Source organism: Neovison vison, chromosome 2, assembly GCF_020171115.1.
Source record: "Neovison vison isolate M4711 chromosome 2, ASM_NN_V1, whole genome shotgun sequence".
Taxonomy (NCBI): Eukaryota; Metazoa; Chordata; class Mammalia; order Carnivora; family Mustelidae; genus Neogale; species Neogale vison.
The window spans coordinates 13005988-13030283 of record NC_058092.1 but is presented as its reverse complement, the minus strand read 5'-3'; the positions used below and the strand labels follow the sequence as shown (position 1 = coordinate 13030283).

Sequence of the window (24296 nt, the reverse complement as noted above, 5' to 3'; positions counted from 1 at the left end):
TCAGCAGGGAGTCTGCTTAAGATTCTCTCCCTCTGCCCCTCCCCCCCGCTTTCTCTCTAAAATACATAAATAGGGGCACCTGGGTGGCTCAGTGGGTTAAGCCTCTGCCTTCGACTCAGGTCATGATCTCAGGGTCCTGGGATTGAGCCCCGTATCCGGCTCTCTGCTCAGCAGGGAGCCTGCTTCCTCCTCTCTCTCTGCCTGCCTTTCTGCCTACTTGTAATCTCTCTTGTCAATTGAATAAAAGGAATCTTTTAAAAAATAAATAAAATAAAATACATAAATAGATCTTAAAAATAAATAAAAACCAGCACAGTGTTCCCTCAAACAGATTCTAGGGAACTTGTACTTCGCAGGTTCTGTCTGTCTGCCTGCTCGGAGGGGTCCTGCTACTCCTTCCAGAGCTTCCCTCCCTCCACACCTCTGCCCATGCAGTGCCCTCCGCCTAGAGTGTCTGCCCCCCTGCGCCTCCTTGTCTGAAACCTCCTTATGCTTCTAGGGCCACTTCAGCCGCCACCTTCTCTGTGATTTCCTGGCTCTCTCCAGCTCTGATCCGTCACTGCATTATATCGGAGTCTTTCCTAGGACAGCTATCACTTTATTACTCGAATTGTTAGCTATTTATCTCCATGTTTTATCTCCGCTTTCTCTCCCTTCGTTCCACAAATATTTATTGTTCCTCTCTAAACGCGGAGTAGGGTCTGGGGTTACTGAAATGAAAGAGGTAGAGCGGAGCCTGGGAGGAGCTTCTGGGCATGCAGGGGTGGGGGAAGGAAGACAGGCTTTAAGGTCCAATGAGGAAGAGGCTGAGGCTGCACCGAGACCACCTCTGGGTGCTGTGCCCGCTCTCCATCCCCCATCCCAGCTCTGGGCCTTGGAAGCAGCAATGGTCAAAACGGCCATCAAGGGAATATGTGAGTGGGTGTGTCTCGGAGTAATAAAGGAAGTGGCATTTCTGTTTGCTCCCTCTTTCCTCCAGGCTCTTCCTTCACTCACTTGATCCCCCCCCAATCTCCCTCCCCTGATAAATATGAATTAAGGAGGCGTAACTGTGTTCTCCTGTGCTCTGAGAAGGCCCCAGGCTCCTCCGCACTCACCCAGCTGTTCTCCACCTCCAGCCGGGGCTTCTGGGGACAGCGCACATGTTCCCAAGGCATGGCAACCAGACCCGGGAGGGAGAGCTGGCTCTCCGGCACCACTTTGCCTCCTCCTGGCCCCTGACAGCGCCACACTGTGGCCACTCCCTCTCCCAGCTTACTCAGGCTTGGAAACTAAGTCCCAAGGCCAAGGAAGAGACCTGTGTCTCCTTCCCCAGACTCATCTGGGAAGAGCTCTGTCTTCCGCTCCTGGCGCCTCCAACCCACCCTGCACAGGGCAATCAGAGGGAGTTTTGCAAGGTATATCACATCAGACCATGACCTTCAGCAGCTTCCAGGACACAGGGCAAAATGCCAGTTTGCTCCCAAAACTCTGGCCACACTGGCCCTCTAATAGCCCCTAGACCATGCCAAGCTTTCTCACCTCAGGACCTTTGCACTTGCTGTGCCCTCTACCTGCAATGCCCTCCCTACCCCAACCCTGCCAGTGACTTCTTTTCATCCTGTAGACTGCTGCTGAGATGTCACCTCCTATAAGAGAACTTGCAGCCGCCCCCCACCCGCCCGCTGCACACTCTGTTATTCTTGTCATTCTCTGTCACGTTACCTTGTTCCTTCACACACTTATCACCAACTGTCAATATTTTTCCTTATTCTTTTAAACATATTTTTATAGTCTGCCTCTCCTCACCCCTTACACTGCAAACCTCACAAGAGCAGGTCTGATCATGTCTTGCTCTCCATTTTATCCCCAGCACTGTCCCTGACATGTAGCAATTGCTCAATTCCTTTGTGATGAATGAAGGATGAAAACGTTGGAGAAGGCGCGCTGAGTGCGGGGGAAGGGAGGCAAACTGCTCCCTCCTACGTTTACCCAGCTGCAGGGAGAGCCAGCGGAGGGAGAACACCATAGCTTCCGCCGCTAACTCATCTGCCCCGCAAGCATCTACATATTTTCTTCAAAGTTGTGGGGGTGGGGGGACAGTGACGAAGACATCAGACCCGTTCCCATGTCCATGGGCTTCGAGTCTAGTGGGAACCACAGACTTTGAACACCTAGTGTCAGGGCATGGAGGGGATGGAGGGGGAAGTACCCTGGGGTATCTGATCTGGTCTGGGCAATCATGACTGGCTTCCTGGAAGAGGTGGCATGCAAGCTGAACCTTAATGGATGAGTAGGGCCTCGCTCAGCAAAGGGAGGTGGGCAAGGTGTGGGAGGGGCAGGAGCACCCTCAACTCTTTGAGTGTAGACTTCCCTCGCTGCCAAATTAGGGTCCGTGAAGCCTGCTGGCTCCAGCTTGGTGTTCTTCGAGATATCCAGAACCCAAGGAATGGGACAAGGGGCTGACTGCAGAAGACTTTGGGATGTGGGATGTGCTGCATTCTGCAAGGATTCATGAGTTTTGCCCACAGAATCTTCCCCTCTGGGGGGGATCTATCCATCTTCTTGGCCTGGTGGAACAGGTGCATGAGGCCTGAGGCACAGACGTGGGCGGGCAGGCGTGGAGGACGGCAGTCAGCAGGTGGAACTGCCAGCCCTCTCATGCCTCCCCGCTGGGGGGGGGGGCGGCCAGAGCAGCAGAGTTTGTGACAAGGATTCAGGAGCCAGTGGCTAATTTGCAAAGGCATCCCAGGGAGCCGGGAAGGGAGTGAAGAATAGTGGGGAGGGGAGGAGGTAACATGGGCGCATCCGGGAGGTGATCCTGGGGGAGCCGCTCAGCCTCACTCCTGCTGGGGAGCCCCAGGGGCACAGTGGCCATCCATCTGAGTAGTCCCACCCCGGGGGGGCAGAGCTGCCGGGAGATCCACCCAACATCTCCCATCGGCCAAGGCTGCTCTGAGGATGCCTGTCCTCAGCCACATAGCCCTTGTCCTTACCATGATGGTCCTTTCCAGCCCATGTCCTTACCGTGGTTGCCTAACCATGCGGCCAGCACCCCAGCATAGTGGTCCTTCCCTGGCACTGTGCCCTGCTTGTCCCTCATCATACAGCTGCCATCCGAATTCACACCTTTGTGGAATGTGTACTGCAAATTTTACTTATGTCTTGCTTTCTTTGTTTACTGTCTTCCCCACCACCCCGATGAAAGTTTAATGCCAGGTCTTTTGTGTTCCCCACTGGATCCCCCAAAACACCTTCCACCATGCCAGGCTTCTAGTAAGTGCTCAGTTAAATATCCTCCGAAGGAAGAAATGACTGTCACCTCCAAACTGGGAGTTCTGGATTCTGAGGTTCATTCTATAGACATTGGATAGATGGGACCTCTGGGGCACTGGGAGAGGCAGTGACACGCTCAAGGTCATGAACTGGGGTGCCACACCTGCACCCCCCAGGAGGTAGAAGTCCCATCACCGCCCCCCACCCCCCGCTATGCCCATCCCTCCGGGAACCCCACTAGCAGGAGGACATGCTTTGGGAGTCCCTGGGCTGCTTTCAGCTGCCTGAGAATTGCTCTCTGCCAGTTCTTAGTGATCTCAGCTTCCTTCTCCCCCTACTTTCCCCAGCTGAGGAGGAAGCGGCTCAGACAGCTGTGGAGCTGGGACTCTCTCTCGTTGAGATGCATTAATTTGTAAATATCTTCATTTATATGTAAATGCGGAGTTCCGCGCCCCGCCGCCAGCCCTAATGGGGCCCAGCAGCCTGGAGACGCAGCCTCCTTTTGCTAGCCACCTCTCCCTGATCCGATTAAACTCGTTCCTTCCCTTCCACTGTGGCCTCCTCGAGGCTCCTCTGCTCTGGCGCGCACTGCGCCGGGAGCCCACCCCTGGAGCGGAGGTTGGGAAGGGAAAGGGCACCGGTCACAAGTCAGCACAGCTGTGTGACCCTTGGGCGAACCCCCTCCCTGCCTGGACCTCAGTGTCCTCAGTTTTAAGATGAGCAGGGCAGCATGGTGTAGACCCAGAACAAGGTGGCCTGGGGTCTGATGCCATCGGTGTCATTCCAGCCGGGAACCCCGGGGGCGAGTCCAACTTTGACCTTGCCCAACTTTGACCCTGGCTGTAAACTGGGGCTAGAGAAAACAGTAACTTCTGCGCATGCATTTACAGGATCTTTTCATGACGATGAGAAGAGCCAGAAGACAGTGTCGTAAGGGGCTTTATGCGATCTGGAAAAAGGTGAGGGTGTTTTATGGTGGAAGAACAGCAAACGTGCATTGCTCAGCGACTGTGGCAGCACTTAAATGTGAATTAACCTGGGGACCCTCACAAGGCTGCCGGGAGCTGCTCACTATTGTCGTTCCCATCTAGAGATCGGGGCAACTCAGGCACAGAGTTACCAAGCCTCGGTGACACTAACGCATGGAGATGGAGGGGTCAGCATTGGAACTCAGGTTCCCGGGACAGAAATCTCATTTAAATCCCACAATGATGATGAGAAACCCATCCGATGAAGTCTGCTTTGCAGGGCAAGAAACAGACACCAAGAGAGGTCCTCATCCAAGGTCACTCAGTAGGAAGTGGCTGAGCTCCTTCTGAACCAGATCTTCTGGGACGGTCCCAGGGTTGGGCTCTGGGGGCTCCACGGAGCAGGAGAGGCTGGGAAGAGCTGGTCTGGGGCTCTAGGGCTTCCTTCCTGGCTAAGGACTCCAGTGGAGGGCAGGAGATGATAGCATAGGCTGGTGGGCAGTTGCTTCCCAGAGACCAGGGTAACCCTGTGGGGGTGGGGTGGAGGCAGGGGGTGGGTTCTGGGAAGCAGTGGGGGGTTGGGGGGAGGATCTGAGTGTTCACCTCCCAAGAGCCATCTGTGGCTCCCAGGACGGTTATCTGCTTCCCCAAATGAGGTTTTCATCTTGATTGTAACTGGCTGGTCTTAGGTGTGCTTTAATATTTTAAGGCGCCCCAAATCCTTTTTGGAAGCAGGTACAGGGAAAATCATGGACATGAGTAGAGGCATCTGTGCGGCCATTTGCTTGCTTCTCCCCCATCCTCTGGCGCCCACATGCTCACCAGATTCCCCCAACAAGGGCTGGTTCTCAGCTCCTGGCACAAAGCCCAGAGAGGAGGGGAACAAAGAAAGGTCCTCCAGGGGAGCACCACCTTCCCTCTTACAAAGTGTGCAGGGATCACCTGCCAGTTTTCTTACGCCGGGCTGGGCGAGCCCTGTGCAAACTTCCCATCCAGTTTTCTAATTTTATCCAGGGAGGCCTGAGGTCCTAAGGGCTGAGGAGCATACCCAGGATCAGTGTGCAAATTTTACTGTGCACCTACTACATGCCCGGCATGCAGATTGCTGCGTTTTGCCTGGACACCAGGCAAAGCATTCGGCTGAGTCACATGGAAAAACACACACACGTGTGTCTGTGTGCAAGACTGTACACGTTCAGTGCCCGTGTGAAGCTACTTGTCATGGATGTAGTGAGGCTCCCCACTCCCCATCTCATGGAGGGCTGGCACTGGAGGGCCGGCAGCCACCTGGCTTCAGGGGACAGTCGCTCTGCTAGGGCAAGAGACCATCTAAACAAGGTATCTCACGGGAGGGCGTGCTTGAGCTGGGCTCTGAAGATGGACGAGGGGCTCAGCAGGTCCCCGGCAGGAGAGCCGCACTCTGGCACATGAGCGGCAAGGGCAAAAACAGGATTGGGGCCTTTTAGAGAGGACACGAGGAGGGCGCGGGGCTGCGACACCCACACACCGAGAACACAGCAGGGCACGGAATGGGATCTGCAGCTACCTTAGAGTCTTCTAGAAAAGGGGTGGGGTAAACATGTCAAGTGTCTCCATCCCTGAGGACTCTTTCCTCTTGTCCTGCTGCCTCATCTGACCCGGATCCTGCTGTTTAGGGTCTGGCTGCCTTGCTGGGTGGGGACCCGCGGAAGACGGGAGAGCGTGTTGCCTGCGCTGCTGAGCCAGGCAGAACGGGCTGATGTCCCAGCTCTGTCCCTGCGGCTGCAGGACGTGGGGCATGCTGCTCACCTCTCTGGACCTCAGTGTCCCCGCTTGGAAACTGGGTTTGAGCAACTCACCTCGAAGGACTGTGGGAGGAGCTGGCTTTGTGGGGCTGGGGGTGGGGCACGCAGTGTGGAGGGTCTGCTGCCTGGGGCAGAGCTGCGACTCCACCCCTCCCTGCTCCCCTTCCAGGGGAGGCCCCTCGAGGCACTGGGTTCCCCTCTGCAGCACAGCCCCCCGCCCTGCCTTCCAAGCCCGTCCGTGGTTGGGGGGAATGACCGTGAGAACCCCCAAGAGCATCACAGGGTATACGACGGGAAAGGGCAGGAGAAGTGGCCCCCCGCGCCCGGCCCCTCACCTCACAGTGGACTGGTACACCAGGTCCTCTCTCTTGCGGTAGTTCTCCATGTGCGAGTAGTTGGTGGAGAACATGGCATCAAAGGTAAAGATCTTCTGCTTGATGGTGCCGCCGTCCGTCACCTGCAACAGAGCACAGAGGCAGCTGCGGGGAGCGCTCAGCCAGCCCCGCCCCTTTGCTCCAGACAGCATGCACGGGGGTTGGGGGACACTGGGAGATTCAGAGGCCAGTAACACCCGCACCCCGACCCGCACCCCGGTGTCCTTGGGAGGCCTCTAGGGGACATGTCATTGTCTCCACTAGAACCCTCCCAGGCTATCCCAACTCTACTGATGTGTAAACTGAGGCTCTAGAGGGAAGTGACTTCCTGAGGACCTATGCCAGGAAGGTGCAGAGCTGGCTCTTCTCCCAGGCAATACTTTCTGAGAAATTCTGTCAGGGATAGGCCCAGAATGCAGCCCCCATCTGGGGATAGGGTCATCCTCCTTCCTGGAAGAAGTGAGGTCTAAGTTGCCTTCTGAAGGAACAGCAGGAGGCAACCTGGCAAAAGGTGGGAGTGCAGGAGGCAGGGGAGAGGAGACAGCAGAGGAGAGAGCAAGAGCAAAGGTCCTGTGGTAGGAAAGAGCAGGTGCGCTCCAGGCAAGAAGAGATTGTGTTCAGAGCGCCTGGGGCAGAAAGGCAATGGTGAGAAACCAAGAGCTGCCAGGTCCTGGAGGGCCGGGGAGGCTGGGGAGCACAACTGCCCCTGAAGGCAATGTGGTGGAGGTCACCTTGGACATGATTTAGGGTGAGGCCTGTCTGGAGGCAGGGGGCCCTTGAGGAAACTAGGGAGCACTCATGCCAGCGACCTGGGGATAGAGCCCCCTGGACCACACAGGGGCTCACCGTCCTCAAACGCTGTCCTGGGGACAAGCCAGCAGGGAGGGCGGGAGGTCCCCCCATGCCCCTACGAGCACTGAGGCCCAGAGGAGTCGGGAGGAGGGGAACCCCAGGAGGTGATGGAAGACGAAGGCTGCTCCGGATCCCAGCTCTTCGAGGCTGATTTAAAGTCGGACCCAAGTGTCCGGCACTCCCCGCTTATGGCCGCCCGCCGCCTCCTCACGCCCTGCACTGCCTGCAGCTAATGAAAGTGTTACTCCACAAAGCAGCAAGGTATGTGTTGTCACTGTTTCAATTATTTATCTGTTTACTCGGCTGCAGTTTTCCCTACAGTTTTCCGCCTGCGTCAGCAACTCTATTATAGACCCGGAGCTTGCCGCCTCTCGCGGCTCAGCTGGGCTCCACGCTAACAGCCTGCAACCCAGGAGGCTCATGCCTGGGCCTGGAGAAGTGGAATTAACTCCCTGCGGCTCTGGAGGTGGAGGCAGGGGGGCTGGCTGGGAGGGCGGTGGCCCAGGGGGCTTTCTCCAAGGCTCCGGGTGTAGCTACGGTGGGGGCGGGGGATGCTGAAAAGATCTGCAGCCTTCCCAAGAGGACGGGCCCCAGGGGCAGCCGGGCTCCTTTGGGCACCTCTGGACCCAAGCTGACTTGAACCACATCTGTCTGGCCTATGTGGCCTTTTTTTGGTGGCTGGTTTAGGGGACACAGGTTTGATGCAATCCGGCGAGCATTTATTGAGCGCCAACTGTGTGCCAGGCACCTGCCCACATCAGTATGTGTCACCTCTCCCCAACCACCCCCCACCCCCCCGGTCTGCAAGCTCATAAGGAGTGAAGAGGCCCCTAACCGTCCCAGAGGGGCCCCAGGGAACCCTGGAGACAGGGTTAGAATGGTGATAAGCTCCAGGACCCTGTGTGGGAGGATGAGTAGTGGGACTGACCCCCTACAACACGGTTTCTCCTTACCCCTCCCTCCGCTCATGCCCCTCTGACACCTCTGGGCTTCTCTTCAGCTCGTCCTCTTGACTCATGTCCCCTGTGGGGCTGTGTGCTCTCAGCTCGCCTCCTCTGCACCACGAGTCCGGCTGCCCAGAGAGGGGACGCCAAGACTAGGGGACGAGGGAGGAAGAGGAGCAAGTACCTTCCAACCAGAGCCTTCAGCAGGGGGAGGGGGGGATGATTTTGCCACACCCCGTCTCTGTGACATCTTTGGTGTCACGGCCTTGCAGGACGGCAGTCTGGTGCAGGCATCTGGGGGCCGAGAGCAGGGATGCCGTCACCATCCCAAAAGCTGCAAGATGACCCCGAAGAATGATCTGGCCCCAGACGAGAAAGGTGCCATCGCTTTGTGCGGACCCCCTGTGCCCCTGGGAAGTGAGTGCAATGAATGGCAGCTTGCCCGTTTCGCAGAGGAAGAAACCGTGGCTTAGAGAGGATAGGAGATTCAGCCGAAGGCACGCGTGGGGCTTGCTGGTGAGGCTCCGGCTCCCGTGGTGGGGCCGCCCTCCCCCCGCGCAAGCCCTGCCAGGCAGGCGGGACCGCCAGGAGCTGAAGACCGAGCAGCTGCTCTTGGTGCCCCCCGCCCCCCAGGCAAGCGGGTCCTTAGCAGGAGGACACCGGGAGGCCTGTGGAGTCTTGAGGAACGTTCTCCCCAAGTCGTAAAAGTGGAAGGCGTCCTGCCCGTGTGACTTGAAGCCTCGCCTCCTTCAGGAACTGCTTTTTTATCTCCTCCTAAAATGCGGCAGCCCTTATCGTCCCAATCTCAAATTTCACTCCATTTTTTTTATTATACAAAGGAGAAAAAAATCTGTCAGTAAAACTGTCTCCTCAAATTTATTCGCCGGGACTGAAGATTTTATTACTAGGAAAATACAGCTGCACCCCACACGTCCACCCATACCCGCACACCCCAGATAAAGCACCGAGGAATGATCTGAGTCGTAAATCACTGTTTCCGGCTGAGGGACAGGGGAGTTTCAAGGACGCACCTAGTTTTCCTTTGGTTTTATTTACATCTTTTTTTCCTGGGGCCGAGTCTGGGGCCTCCCAGTCAGCTTAGGAGTAAATCACTCCTTCCTGTTCCCCAGGACCAGGACGGGCACTTCGGTCGCCCAGCTGTGAGAGCCCAGCGGCTGGCTTTCTGCCCTCCCTTCCTCCCTGGGCCTTAGGGAGGGTTCTGGAAAGAACGGGATGGCCTTGGAATGCACACTCAGGTCCCAGGTCCGAGGGCAAGGGGCTGTTTGCAACGATGTTATTCTCTAGTTCTTGGTGTGGCAGCCCCTGGGTTGAGGGAGGAGGGCTGTCACAGGCTGTGGGGCAGCGGACATGATGAGCCACACCTTCTCTTGAATTCTGGAAACACTGCCCCAGACCTAAGACCTGCAGGTCCCCCGGGAGAAGAGGAGCCAAACTGCAGATGGTTTGGCTTGTGGGGATTTGGCTGGTGGGGGTGCCTGGGCCGTAGGTCACTGGGAGACCAGAGCCAGGGAAAGCCTGGCTTTCTGTAGCCGCAGATATTTGCCAAGTATTATCTGACACCACGGAGGAGACAAAGATTCTTGTGGGGGGAGGGGTGATCACAGAAGGCCTCCAGGTGGAGGTGGGCCCCTTCTGAGGGTGCTTAGTCCCAGGCTGGTGCCCCACCTCTGGAAGACTCAGATGCAAGCCTCAAGGCTGATTTTCTCCACCCCCACGAGAGTTCTCGACTCCGTTACTAAGTAATTTGGTGCACTTCACTTCTCCAAGCCTCTCTCCTCTCTCCTCCGTAAAGTGGGATAACGCGACCCACCTCTGAACCTCTCTCAAGGATTAAATGAGATAAGGTTTGTAACAGCACCCGATCAGTGGGGAAGCGCTCAGCAGGAACAACTATTTCTATGCATATTAACAATTTTCTCGGCCATCCCTTCCTCTGGGTCCCTTGCCACCCTCTCTAGGGCTGGGGCTGGAGGGTAGAATAGTTCTTACTGGAAAGCCAGAGGATGTAGAATGTCCATAAGTGGACGAAGGGGGCCCGCCTGGCAAGGAAGGCCTGGAGGGCTGGTGGAGGGAGAGGGAGTAGGGAGCAGGGCCCAGGGCCTCCCAATAGGGAGGGAGCTGATGGACGCTTTGAGCCGGTACCTGGAAGCAGGCTGGTCCCAGGGGCTCCGAGATGCTCCCCTGGTGCCACAGTGACATGAGGTCACGTGACAAAAGATCACGGCACGCAGAGGATGGCAAGGCTGCCAGGAGCGGATGAGATGTTGTCCTGGAAAGCCAAGGCCCAAGAAAGTGTGGGTTCTCCCTCCGCAGAGGGAGAGGAGCCCATGCTTTCATTCACTCACACAACAGGTTTGTACTGAATCTGTAAGTAGGTCCTTGAACGAGAGCTACTCCTCGAACGTAACCTCTATGAGGGCAAGGGCTTCATCTGTCCTGCTCACTGCTCTGTCCCCACACCTGTGTCTTGCAGATAAAGCAACCGAGGCCAAGGGAGAGGCAAGTGAACTGCCCAGGTCACGAGGGCAGGAAGTGGGGGGGAGCCGAGCCCTTCGCACAAATTAGTTGAAAAGAGCCCAGTGGGGGATCCATTCTGAGGTCGAGGAGATGGGCTGCCCAACGTGGGGGCAACCGCAGAAGCCTGGGGCTCACACAGCCCTGCAGAGTCAGGTGCCCGCTCTGCCACTCCTGGGTTAAGCCGTGTGACCTTGGAGAGGTCTCTGTGCCTCGGCCTTCTCATCTGTAAAATGGGAGCCCTAACAGCTCCCTGTAAGGGGCTCATGTGAGGACACAGCACACACGGTGACATGCACGGCGCCCCCAGAGGCTGGCTCGGCAGCCGGTGGCGGTGACAGGGGTGGACATCGGAACAGCCCGCGTTCCCGTGCTGCTTGTGACAGGCCACGTGCTGTTTGCAAACCAGAACTCAGGTAATTATAAGAAAGCACTCAATGCATATTAGCTGCTACTATTTGTTTTTACTTGGGTCCAAAGTGGAGCAGTTGGTCGGGATGGGCAGACTCCGGCAAAGGTAGCAGCACAGAGTACGTGTTGGAGAATGCAGGACTCTCCCCACCCCGACCCCCGTACCGACAGCATCTCAACCACGACGTCCTAGCCTGGAAGGGATGGAAGCAGTAGAGACCCGGCTTCTGCATCCCACAGGCTGGCCTCCGCACAGCTCCCCTCCCTGGGCCTCAGTTTCCCTAAGTGCTCGACGAGAAGCTATAGGGTGGGGTCACCTCAGAGGACCATTTCTACTTTGAATGCCCAAATGCTCTCCTTTGAGAACAGCAAGCAGACCACAGCTACTCCCGCGCTGGCCTTGCTTACGGGGGCCCACAGACCCCGAGGCAGTGGACCCTGTCCCGAGGCCCCGGCTGCACCCCCGCCTCCCACCAGCAAATCTGGCCTAAGCGAGGCTGGGTTGATTTTCCAGCGAAGGAATCAACACGCGGCGAACGACACAGTCCAGCCAGTGGAACATCCGGGCAGGCCGAGGTTTTTCATTTGAGACAAATGTCTCCAACTCCACCTCCACACCATCGTCCCTGGGTACCATCATCCAGGAGAAAGGAGGGAGAAAAAAAAAGAAAGGGGGGGAAAAAATCACCTCCTCCACCCCCAGCCTCCTTCTCTTTGTGTTCCACAAAACCAATTACAGGTTGGAAATAGCTGTAATAAACTTGATATCCCACTTATGGGCCAATCCCGCCGCGGCCGGAAAGTGTAATAGTGGCAGGAGTGAAAACCGCCGGTGTATTTTGCCGGAGCTGTTTAAATTGCCTGCCTACATTATCCAGGCTCCTCTCCAGCCGGGAAGGAATTTGCTCTCCTGGAAATGGAGCAGCTGAGGTCTCTGTGGCTGGGCAGCGAGAGGGGGGCGGTACAAGGAAGGTTTTAATGAACTGATTAGACATGGGAGAGGGGAGAGCGTCTGGGCTCTGGGAGTCGGGCGGCCGGGGTTCGGATCCCAGCACGGGCAGCTCACAGGCAGCACCCCTGCCGGAAGTCGGGCAAGAACCATATAGCCCTGCAGGGCTGTTGTTGGGAGGGAGGGTAGGGGAAGGGACATTTAATTGGACCATGCAAGTGGCCGCAGGGGCTGGAGTGCTGCACCCAGCATGAGTCTCCGTCTCGGCTCTGCGGGGGGCGCTGTCCCTGCCTGGCCTGAGCCCATTTCCTCATCTGTAAAATGAGGAATGTTAACTGAACTTGTGCCCCAGAATTGATAGAAACACTCAAAGGAAGGAATGTATGTGAAAGCATCTCACAGAACGTGAATTTACTGCTCCGTTCCTAGTACCGTGGGAGGTGATGAGCATTCTAGAAACTTCCACCGCGAAACCATCATCTAGAAGCCCCCTCCCACCTCACTTAGCTCCCCATGCAAAGAGGGCAGCCGTTCAACTGGCATTCCTAATGGGCTGACTCAGATCAAGTTTGTCCCGGAGTGGAGCTCAGGCCAGCGAGTGTGTGTGGGCCCTTTTACTGACAGAGCCACACCTCACTCGGGAGCACAGCTGTGAACACCACACGTGTGACAGTGATGAAACGACACCACCTCTTCGCGGGGTGGTTCTGCCTCCTCCAGCAGAACCTTAGCTCAGGGGGCCTCGGACTACATCTCGTTCCACATGGACCCCAACTCTTCGAGCACGGTTTAGCATGCAGGGGACTCTTGGTCACTGTTTTTATAGAAATGAATAGTGTTTTTATAGGTGCAAAACCTGGGGCCCGGGAAGGGCTGCCACTCGTCCAGGCTGCCCAGCTGGTAATCGGAGCAGCGGAGATTCGAACCTAGGTCTGATTCCAAAGTCCAGATAGGAAGTGATCCAGAAGGCAGAGTCGGGCGGAGTGTTGGGTAGGGGGCATGGAAGGGAAGGGGGTAAAGGCAGAGAGAAAGGCGGGCAGAGGCACAAAGCAAAGGGCCACCTGCTCAGGGAGGAGGGGCCAGGAGGCAGCCTCCCCGGGGCCTGCTGTGCAGGACAGGGGCACTTCTTAGTTGCCATGGTGACCTAGGGCCACTCAGCCCTGTCCACCTGCTTTCCATCTCCTGTCTGCTCTTGCAGAGGGGAGGGCAGGCTCCCCTGGGGCATGGGGGAGGAGGATGCCAGATTCCAAAGGACAGAAGGGAGGGATAGCCCCAAGGCCAGTGCCATCTAGGTCTCTGGATGGCCAAATTTCAGTCCCACTCTGCCTCCCTTGTGAGTCCTGGCTTCCGGTGGGACCAGGCTGGGGGTAATTGGCTTCCCTCGTGTGTGTGGCAGATCCGGTTTTGACAGAGACAGCTGGTGTCATAAATTGCTCTGTGTCTCATCTGGTTACTGTGTGATGGCAGACAGCAGCTTGGGGATGGGGGGTGGGGCGGGCAGGGGGCAGGGGTGCCGGGGAGCATGGCAGGCAGGAGAGCGGCTGCTGGATTTGTGGGTCCCACACATGTGGGCAGGTGCATATGCGAGTGTGTGTGTGTGTGTGTGTGTGTGTACAACTAGTGTGGGCAGAGCCGCAGGGTCCCCGGAGCTGCTGAGGCCAGCTCACGAAGGTGAGCACCGGGGTGAATGAGATAGCCTGTGGTCTGGGCGTGGGTGTGTATGTGTGTCCGCAGGGGTGAGTGTATGAATCTGTGTGTTTCTGGGCTGCAAGGATGGGTGTGTGTGTGCGTGCGTGCGTGTGTGTGTGTGTGTGTAAAGCAAAGTAATGGTGAGAATGTTCGCTGTAGCTCTAAATGTCTGGGAAAGAACAGGAGGGCTTGTGTGTCGATTTGTGGATTCATGGTGTGTGTGCACTTGCGTGTGTGGGAACGATGCCTACCTCCTTGCACAGCATAAGTCCGGTTTAAACACCCTGTTCCCTGCCCTGCGCAGGCGGATGGAGGATGTCAGTGAGGGTACATGTGTGCGGTGGATATGTTTCTAAGAAGTGCCAGTCAGGAGACACCAACACACCAATCCAGGCCTGTGCAGTCTCCCAGCCCCACCTGCCAGGTGCGAAGCCACAGGTCAGAGCCCAGCCACCTGAGCCCTCCCAGCCCCGCCAGACACAGGCTGCTCCGAGACCTCCCTCCCCATCTCCTGTGCATATCCCCAAACCCACACTGCGGGGCTAACAGCCAAGAAGCAGAGCAGACCGGGAGGACCCGGGTACATGTTAGATGCTCAAAATTCTGAGCACAGCAAAATCACCTGGCCGGAGGGGAGGAGGGTGGTTAGAAAATGTCGATTGCTTTGAAAGCCCACCCGGGAGGTTCAAATTCTGAGAGTTTTGGGTGGCATCTGGATTTTGCATTTTTTAAAGAGCTTCATTGGGTCAGTTGGATGCAGGGGTTGGGGACCACAGGAGGAACCCTCCCGCAACGAGGGCCCCTTTGATGTTTTCCCAGGTGGCTCTCAACTGCCAGACCCTTGGTGCCCTGGGAGCAGGAAGGACCCTCAACTGGCCCAACTAGACTCCTTACTTTATAGAAGGCTAACCTGAGTCCAATGGAGAGAGAGACACGCCTAGGCTTCCACAGGAAGCAGGTGGCAGGGCCAGGGGAGCCAAATCCTTGGCTTTGAGGAGTCTCCTGCACTCATGCGTTTGATGCTTGGAATCCAGACCCCAGAGAGCAACGGTCCTCACTGAGTGCTCTTTGGCTGGGGTAATGGGGATGTTCTTATCAGGGGGTAATAGCCTGTTCCCCACTGTCTCCTGGGAAAGAGCCGCAGCATCAGAGGTGGGCTCCGGGTTCATGCGGATGGCCTCCTTCCCAGGACAGCTCACGCCCTCCCCTGCTGTGTTCCGGAGGATGGTGCAGGGACGGAGGACGGAAGAGTTGACTTTGCCCCATTTCTCTCTCCCTGAAGGCTCCCCTCCCTCCCTGCCCTCAGCCTTCCACTTCTCATCTGTTCATTAGCCTGTTTGCTCATTCATTCAACACCTCCCGGGGGTCAGGCCTCTGGACAGAGGGTGGCATTGGACATGGGCTCTGTCCTTCAGGGGCTCACAGAAAGGGCAGGGGCACCAGAGAGAGAAACAGCAGCTCCCGTGCTCGCCCACCGTGGCTGCCTGGTGAGCAGTGAGCTGTGCCCCGGAGGACGGGCAGAGTCTGCAGGGCAGACGAGAGAAGCAGGACATTCGAGTCCTGGAGACCGCCGGGCGGTGGCGGCGCAGGGACTCAGAACCCCTCGGGGAGGCAGGATGGTGGGTGCGTCGCGCTTCACACACATGGAGTTTGGGTTTGGTACCAGCAGTCAAGCCCGCAGGTCCAAATCTCATCCGAGTCCTTTCTCATCTTCCTGCCTCCGTTTTCTCTTTTACGAACGGAGGATGAACAGTAGGGCCCCCTCATCGGGCGGCTGGAGGAGGAACTGAATTTTCCCAGGGAAAGTACTTGAAAGGTGGCTAGCAGAGAGTCAATGCTATAATCACGCGTTAATTTTTTTTTTAAGATTTTATTTATTTATTTGAGAGAGAGAGACAGTGAGAGAGAGCATGAGCGAGGAGAAGGTCAGAGAGCGAAGCAGACTCCCCATGGAGCTGGGAGCCTGATGTGGGACTCGATCCCGGGACTCCAGGATCACGCCCCGAGCCGAAGGCAGTCGTCCAACCAACTGCGCCACCCAGGCGTCCCGATCACGCGTTAATTTATTGGTTGTACGTGTAAGGGCCTACTTAGCCAGAGCGACTCCATCTTGGTTAAAAGCCATCTTGTTGTTTGTGCAGTAAAACTTAAACTGACCCTGCCCTCCCCCCACCCCCAGCCCCAGGAGAAACTTACTTAGAAGCAAGTCTGGGAAACCAGTAAAATATGGTTGGCTAGTTCCTAATAACAGAGCCCAGAATACAAGGACGCGTGGGGCCCGGTGGAGACATCCAACCAGTAAAAAGCACACACACGGTCTCCCTAACCACCAAAGAATGTAAACCCAGCCTTTTGGGCGCCAAACTTGCGCGCCAATTCTGACCAGAGTGATAGGTGAGTTCAAACAGCTACTATAGGGTAAATTGTAATTCAACTGGCCACCTGCGTGTGGCCTAACATGACTATGCCATGTTACAATCTCATTGGCCACCTACGTGTGGCCAGGCTTTTGCTCTATAAAAGTTAGTCTGTGAGGCTGGGAGGGGTCGCTCTCTTGGGGGGCCGCCCTGACCGGTCAGTCTGACTTCTAATGCTTAGCACTGAATAGAGCTTTGCATAACTTTCACCTTGTTTCAATCTCATTCCCCTGGCCAATCAGCCTAACTCTAATACTTATCATAAAATAAAGCTTTAAATAACTTCCACTTTGTCTCGGTCTCATTTCATTTAATAACGGACCTAACAGTAAGATGCTTAGCACGGTGGATGTTACGGGGTAAGTATTACGATTGCTATGATTTTCTGGGAGGGAGGTAGGGAGAGAGGGAGCCATTGAAGGCCTCAAGCAGGGGAGAGGCAGTTCTCATCGGGGTCAGAAAGACCCCTTAGTGGGGACACTGCGGTGCTGCCCTATTGCAGGGTGGGCAACAGATCCAGGGGCAAGCCAGTCTGCACTTGCAAAGAGGCCGTTAGCACAAAGAGAACAGACCATTTCCCCAGACCCCTTTGCAGGGTTCCAAATTGACTTTCGGGTTCCACGAGCCAGGGGTGCAGGTGTGTGTTGGGGTGCGGGCATCGGCGGAGTCTTCTCTGTTCCCCATGTCTGTGTATCTGTGTGGGAGGCTCTGGCCCCCGTCCCCTGCCGGTGACACCCCTGTGAGGTACCTCAGTGGCTATGCCGTCCCCGGGGCTGCCGATCAGCGGGAACACCTGCGGGCCGGTCATGAACACGGGCACCAGCCTGTGCTCATCTGGCTGACCATTGCAGACAGGAGGGCCCTCGCCGTGCCAGTCTGCTAGCTGTCCATGCTCCGCAGACGCTGCCGACGGCCCGGCCTATGCCAGCATGATCAGCCACCGGCGGAGCTGAGGACGTGGCCGCTCTGCTGCCCGTGCCAGCCTCCCACCTGCTGAACGAGGGGCAGAGCGCGCCCGCGAACACGGCTGGGCTGGCGGATCCTGCCCACTGTAATTAGCACGTGGACTTGGAGGCAGTCCGGCCCAGCAGAACCTGTCTGTCCATCTGCAGCCGCCTGCTCCAACCCAGCAGCTTGCTAGAGAGGAAGAGCACTGCGCCGGGAGCCCTGAGGGCCGGTGCCTGTCTCTGCTCACTACCTGGCAGTGGAGGCTGCCGACGTGCTTTCTCTCTGAGCCTCCATTTCCCCATCTGTGAATGGGGTGGAGACGGCCGATCTCTCCTCCCTGCTTGCTTCCCGCACTCCCGTGCACGTGGTGCTCGCTGGCAAATGCTGGGTGGCCGGATTCTGCCCTCGAACGGTCACACTAGGGTCCATCCAGTGATGTTCCCTTATCCCTTCCCTCAGCAAAGACACGCATGTCCCTACTATGAGTTCAGGGCTGTTCTAGGTGCGGTGGGTGAGGCCACGAACAGCACAGAGTCCCTCTTCTGCTGGAATCCACACACAATGAAGACATGTATCCGATTGGGACACGTGTCATGCAGACAGTTAAAGGAGAGTATGGACAGAAGGGTGGGGATCACAGTGCCTCGGTGGCCCGTTTCAGGAGACCACATTTAAGCTGACGTTCCAACGAGGCACGGTTAGTCTGGCTTGGGAAGAAGCCGGTTGCTTCCCACCACTCCCTAGGAAGTCCTCTTTGTTCAACACTTCTGGGTTCTCATTTAATCCCCGAGACACCCCTCTGGGCAGGGCTGTCTGCATTTTTCAGAAGGGAGAACGGAGGCTCAGGGGGGTGAATGGATTTGCCAGCATGCCCACAGTCCAGATCCAGCTTGGAAAATACAATCCTCTTTCTACGGCATCTTTATAACTACGTTTACCTTCCTGAAAACCAGTTTTAGCATCTGTGACAGACTGAGTGACCTTACGCAAGCCACTGGGGTCCTACTCCCTGGCTTGGTCCTATAGCTTCATGCTTTATTCCCCCGATATTTGTCTGTGAACATTCTCCACCATACAGGAAATCATAAACAAATTTAAAACCAACACCCATGTGTCCGTGACCTAGCTTCCATGACGGCCCCCTAGCCACGCTCGCTTTCTCATAGACCGCCCCTTCTCCTCCCCTCTCCCCGTCCTCTGAGGCAAAGCTGCAGACGTCAGTAGCCTCCGTCTCTAAATGCTTCAGCACATCTATCACCAATTAGAGTTCAGTATTTATTTGCCATTCTCTTTTTTGAGGTTTCGAATTTGTGTTCAACGAAATGCACAAATCTCAAAGACAAACACATACAACCCTATAACCCTCCTCACAATGTAGAACATCACCATCATTCCAGAAAGTTCCTTCTTCTTCTCCCAGTCAATCTGTGCCCCCTGGAGGCAACCATCCTTCCACTTTTTCTCACCTCATGTTTTTCTTGTTTTAGAGTTTCATAGACGGGGAATCAAACAGCATGCAGCTTTTAGAGAAAGCTCTGGGCTCCCAGCATATTTCTGAGACCCCCTGCTGTTACAGTGTGTGCTCAGAGTCCACTCACTACCAAGTAGACTTCCACGGGAAGAAGCACCACCGTGTGTGTCCTCTTGCTAACAGATACCTGGACCCTTTCCGGGTTGGCTTTCTTGCCAGCCATGGCTAAGAGCATCCTCGTACACAGTTAATGGGCATATGCACTCACTCCACCTGCTCCTGCTTTACTGGCCAAAGGGTCAGTTCAATTCAGCAAGTGTTTCCTGGGGACCTACTATGTGTCAGGTCCTGCACTGGACACTGAGGTGAGTGATCCCAGCCTGGGGGGGGCAGGTGGTGCTTGGGCTCTGAAAGCTCCAGAAAGGCACGGCATGCCAGACTGCGTGGGACCAGTGCTCTGTGCCTGGCATCCTCCCAATAGCTCTGTGGTGTGCTCAATGTGACCCCAGGTTTCAGAGGAGGAAACCAAGGCCTGAGCAACAAAGTGACCTGTCCAAAGCCCATCCAGACTCAGGACTCAGGATGCTAACCCATCCTCTGTCCTTTGTCCTGCATGAGGCAGGAGCAACAGCCCCAGGAGGCCAGGTGGTCTGTTCAAGGTCACACAAGTGACAGTGTGGTGACAAGAACAGAGGGTTCTTTCCCAACACCATGCTGGCTCCGTCTCAGGGGGGATCATCAGCTAAGGTGTCTGTACGTGCCGGGCCAGCATTACCTTCCAGAAACAAGGCTGGGACAGCGGAGTTGTATCAAAGACTTGACTATCTGGGTGTATCTGTGTCCAGTGCGTGAGCCATTGGAGTAAACTGTCCCTTCTGTCGACTGTTCTGGGAGCACAAAGTCAAGGGTCCCAGAAGCCAGGCATTTGCCAGAGAGTGAGCTTCTGACAGACACTGGGGAGTGGGGAGCCAGTGTTGAGATGGGGAAGCTACCCAGGCCCAGAGTCATTTAACTATTTGAGAGAGAGCAGGAGCATGGGTGGGGGGAGGGGCAGAGGGAGAAGCAGGGGAGCGTGGGCTTGATCTCAGGACCCTGAGATCATGACCTGAGGCGAAGTCAGACACTTAAGCAATTGAGCCACCCAGGTGCCCCGAGAGCCATTTAATTAAAAAAAAAAAACAACCCCCCACACCTTGTGTGTATCTAACCGACTCAATCTATGGGGCAAATCTGAGCCCAGACGATGGTTTTGTGAGCCTAACTCTAAGCAAATGAAGAAGGTGATGGTAATCAGAGAGGGTGCATTAAAGATGGAACCACATCCTTTGACACCCCCACATTGAGAGACGGGGGCTTGGGCTCCGTCCCTCTGAAACCAGCTCGTTTTCTGCCAAATGGAATATGCGAAAGTAGTGAAAGTCCACACCCACGCCTTAGGAAGCTGGCAGCCTCTCCTTCCTGTCTCTGATTCTGGTCCTGCAGAGAGCACGGGGAGGGGAGGGGGTCTTGCGGGGCCCAGCCTTCCCGCGTGCCCCACATACTGTACACGGGTGAAGCCGCCTTGACCTTCTAGACCAGACCGTTCCTAACTGAACACTACTGCACGACCCCAGCAGACGCAGTTGGTAGCATTAGAACTGCCCAGCCCTGACCTGCTTGAATTCCTGGCCTGGGAAATGGTGCAATGTCACAAACTAGTTGTTGCTTTTAAAACCGCTGTGATTTGGGATGGTTTGTACGCAGTGGTCCCCAGAGCTGCTTGTTCAGCCTCCCGTTGAGGGGGAAGTCAGTGTCAGCACCCACCTGCACAGGAAGTGCCCGCTCAGACTCCATCTGGGTGTGAAAGCCTCTTTTTGATGCCCCCCCTCCCCCCCACCCCCACAGTGGATGGGGCGGGGGAGGGGGAGGGCGTGTCAGGCAGGGTCCCGCAGGAAACCAATGGTCCAGGCACAAAGGGTACAGGGTGGCCTTCAAGAGCAGAATTATTTACAGAGATGCAGGCAAGGGTAAGGGATCCCAACAAGGCCTGGGTGGCCCCTGGGTGGGGGCCAGTGGGAGATATTGCTCCTCTGAGGAGCAGAGGGAGAGGGACAAAGGAGTGGGAGTTTCACCTGCACCAAGAGAACAGCGGCTGAAGCAGAATGTCCCCCACCAGGAGCTTAGATGGAGGGAGAAGGATCTGGGAAGAAAGAGCCGAGGAACAAGGACCCTGCCCACCCACCTCCTGCAGGGGCTTCCCCTTGGCCAAATTCAACTGGCAGTTTGGTGGGCAAGGCAGCCCAGTGATGCCGCTGGTTCAGGTCTGCCTCTGGGCACAAAGAAGGATGGAAAAAGAGGTGAGTCAGGGAAGATGTCCAGAGAGGGACAGATGGCACGGACGTCAGTCCAGGGACCCAGGGGGCTGAGCGTGAGTGGCCACCTCGAGTGGGGGTTTCTGGAGATGCTGTGTCTCGTTGGGCTGCCCCACAGCAGGGTATAATGGGGTCCCTTCCCCTGACAGTTCCTGACGAGCACGCAGGAAACACTGCCGTCAGAGAGGTTCCCATAAACTGTCATGTTTCTTCTCATAGCCGCCTCACGTGGGATCTCCAAGGTGCCCCGGGTGGGGAGACAGAGCTGGGCCCGTCGGCTCTTCCATCACAGCCAGGTCCCATGACAGGGGGGAGGCAGGGGAGCTGAACAAGGTAGACTGGTCCTCCAACCTGTCGGCTTGGAGCCTGAACCTAGAGCCCCGGGCTGAGATTTTTCCCAGAACCGCTCCCAGGACAGTCATCCGGTTTTCCATGGGAGAGGCTGCTAACCCGCGGGGCCACTCCACTGCATCCCGTCCATGGGCTTCCCCGGGGCCCCATCTTAGGGGTCCTCATGCTCCGCTGAATGCCCTGCTCTTGCCCTTCTGAAATTTGTCATCAGTTTTGAGGGAAGGCTCCTCATCTTTTTATACCAGGCCGTGCACATTAGGAAGCCCAACCTATTTCCAAGCAAGCAAGAGTTTTCTGGGCTTCCCTTGGCCCGATTCCTTCATCTGGACCAGGACTCCGCAAATCTGTCCTTGTAAGTATTCTAGAATTTTCAAGCTATGTGGTCTCTGTCACACCCTGATCAGCTTTGTGGTTCCGGCAAAAAAGCAGCCAGAGACCATCGATAAACAGATGAATGGACACGGCCACCTTCCAATAAAACTTTATTTGTAAATACAGATGATGGGCTCGGTTTGGCCTGTAGGCCATAGGGAGCCAGCACCTCCCTGGTCTAAATCATAAGCCCCTCCTCCCCTTGATCGCCTGTCTGATTCTGGTTCATTCTTTATGACTCAGCTTCAAAGCTTTCCCTAACATCTTCAGCAAGCCCTCCGGCCCCCACCTCCACCAGCCCCCACACATATTTATTTCCTGGGCCTGAGCGAAGCAGCAAGCTCTGGGCTAAGCAAGGCGGCTATAGTGGGTGAGCCAGGAAGAATGACTGTAGCCTTCAAGGAGCTTTGTGGTCAATCATTGGGGAGGCCCAGGGCACACACCGTGGGAGGGCAAGGCTGCGACCCATTTTTTCAATACTCTGTCTCCCCAGACTTAGCAGAATTATGTGGTAGCAGGCAGAGTCAACCAACACCCAAATGCATGGCCGTATGCTCACAATTCTTTCCTTCGAGTTGGACCACTTAAGCCCCTGAATCATTTCTGAGATGGACCTCATAGAAATCTTCACCAGAGACATTGGGCAACTTGCCCCAAGACACACAGCAGCAGACTAGTGACAGAGGAGGGATCCAGACTCTCAGGCCAGGCCCATTTTCACCATGCCCCGGAGCTGGACTTAGGCACTGGTGTCGAACCAGGAGACCCACATGGGCAGCAGCTTTCTCGGGTCCCAAGAAGAGGTATGCAGATGGTCCCTCTCCCCACCGGGTCAACAGGAGGGAAGGATTATTTCCTCTGAGGGAAAGAAAATTGAAGTCTGCTGTTGGGTCTTATTACAAGGAAACTCTCCAGTAAAAATCACCCAGTATATTAAAAAAAAAAAAAAAATCTTTACCTGGTGTTGAATGAACACTTGGTGTTATTACATTCAGAAAAAAAAAAAAATCCCATTTGCTTTTCATTATAGATCTGGTTGTGTTTTGTTTTCTTGTCCCCAGAGAGCAAGGGTTTCACTAGCTGGGTGATTAAAACAAGAAAAGGGAAAAAAAAGAAGTGGGCTTTGGAGTCAGACAGTCTTGGGTCCAAATCACAGTTTGACCACTGACTCACCAAGAGACTTAGATCATTAACTTCTGTGAGCCTGGTCTTCCTGCCTATAAAATGGGGATACTGCTGCCTGTCTCCCAGCGTGGAGGCGAGGACGAGATGGGGATGTGGTCAATAGTTACTGCTCTGTGCCAAGCACGTTTATAGGAGACATGGCCCCTGGGCTCAGGGAGCACACGTTGTACCGAGAGACCAATCATGCAGGCGGACATTAGAAAATCCAAAGAGTGAGATGATCTGGAGTAATGCTCCCTGCTATGAAGCAAACAAAGCAGAGCGTCAGGGGCTAGAAGAGGCCCCGGGGATTCTGGAAAGGCCAGAGGTGGCTTCTCTCAAAAACCTGAATGGTCAGAGAGAGCCGGCTGCAGAGTGGCTAGGAAGAGGAGAACACCATACCGGGGTGAAAGCAAGTGCAAAGATCCAGGGATGGCTCAAGCTTGTGTGAGGGAAGAGAAAGGCAACTGGAGGACGGAAGTGCAGTAAGCAAGGGGGAGATTGGTGGACCCGCAGTTCAGAGAGCTACCTGAGGTCAGATCACAAAAGACCCTACAAGTTGGTGTGAGGAGGTTGAATTGTAAGTAGGGGAGTAATCTGATCTGATTTCCACATTTAAAAGATCCCTCTAGCTGCTGCTGGTGGAGAAGGGGTTGCAGGGCCAAGGAGAGACGGATGGGGTGGTAGGGGGGGTGGAGTAAGGGCAGGAGACCTGGCCAGAGGCTCATCAGTCATGGAACAGATAGCAGTTCTCATCTGAGCAAGAAGTGGACAGAAGCTAGACCCCTGATCCATGCTTTGGTGGTTTCTTATTTCCTCCTACATTTCCCTGTCATCTGAGTTTTGTTTCTGTTTTGTTCTAAGATTTTATTTATTTATTTGAGAGAGAGAGAGAGGAAACATGAGCGAGAGGGAGGGGCATAAAAAGAGGGAAAAGCAGACACTCCACTGAGCAGGGAGCCAGATGTGGGGCTGGATCCCAGTACACTGGAATTATGACCTGAGCCGAAGGCAGACGCTTAACCAACAGAGCCACCCAGGTTCCCCGAGGAGCTTTAATGTACATCTGTCGGAGCAATGGAGAAGGTGCAGGAGAATATTCAGACCTTGGGTCCCTTGGGATTACAATGCCTCTATTGTCCAGTTGGCAAGACCAGAGGCTCCGGAAGCCCCCTCCCTCACTCCAGGCAGCCAGGCCGTCGGCAAGAGATCTAGTTTGGCAATAGATCTAGTTTCTTCCATACCACTCATTCCAATGCTGGAAATTGCAAGAAGCAACTGGCAGGGTCATGAGGGCAATGGACCAAGCAGCATCGACGTCACAATGACACGACAGTAGTAATGACAAGGGCAAGGAGGCGTTGTGTCCGCAAGCTTACCCCGTGCCAGACACCGTGCAAGGGGCCTTTAGCACATGCTCCCCAGATCCCCTGGTTACCCTGAAGTAGACCTCTTGTTATT

General features: G+C 55.6%; 1 protein-coding gene across 1 annotated transcript in view; it reads right to left on the bottom strand.

The window, feature by feature from the left end:
• The window catches only part of IGSF21 (immunoglobin superfamily member 21), a 233814-nt gene that overhangs the window by 71088 nt on the left and 138430 nt on the right, over positions 1-24296 (bottom strand). Inside the window, exon 3 of the mRNA XM_044237279.1 lies at positions 6343-6464. Coding sequence (XP_044093214.1) covers positions 6343-6464 — 122 coding nt within the window. The remainder of the gene's footprint in view (positions 1-6342; positions 6465-24296) is intronic.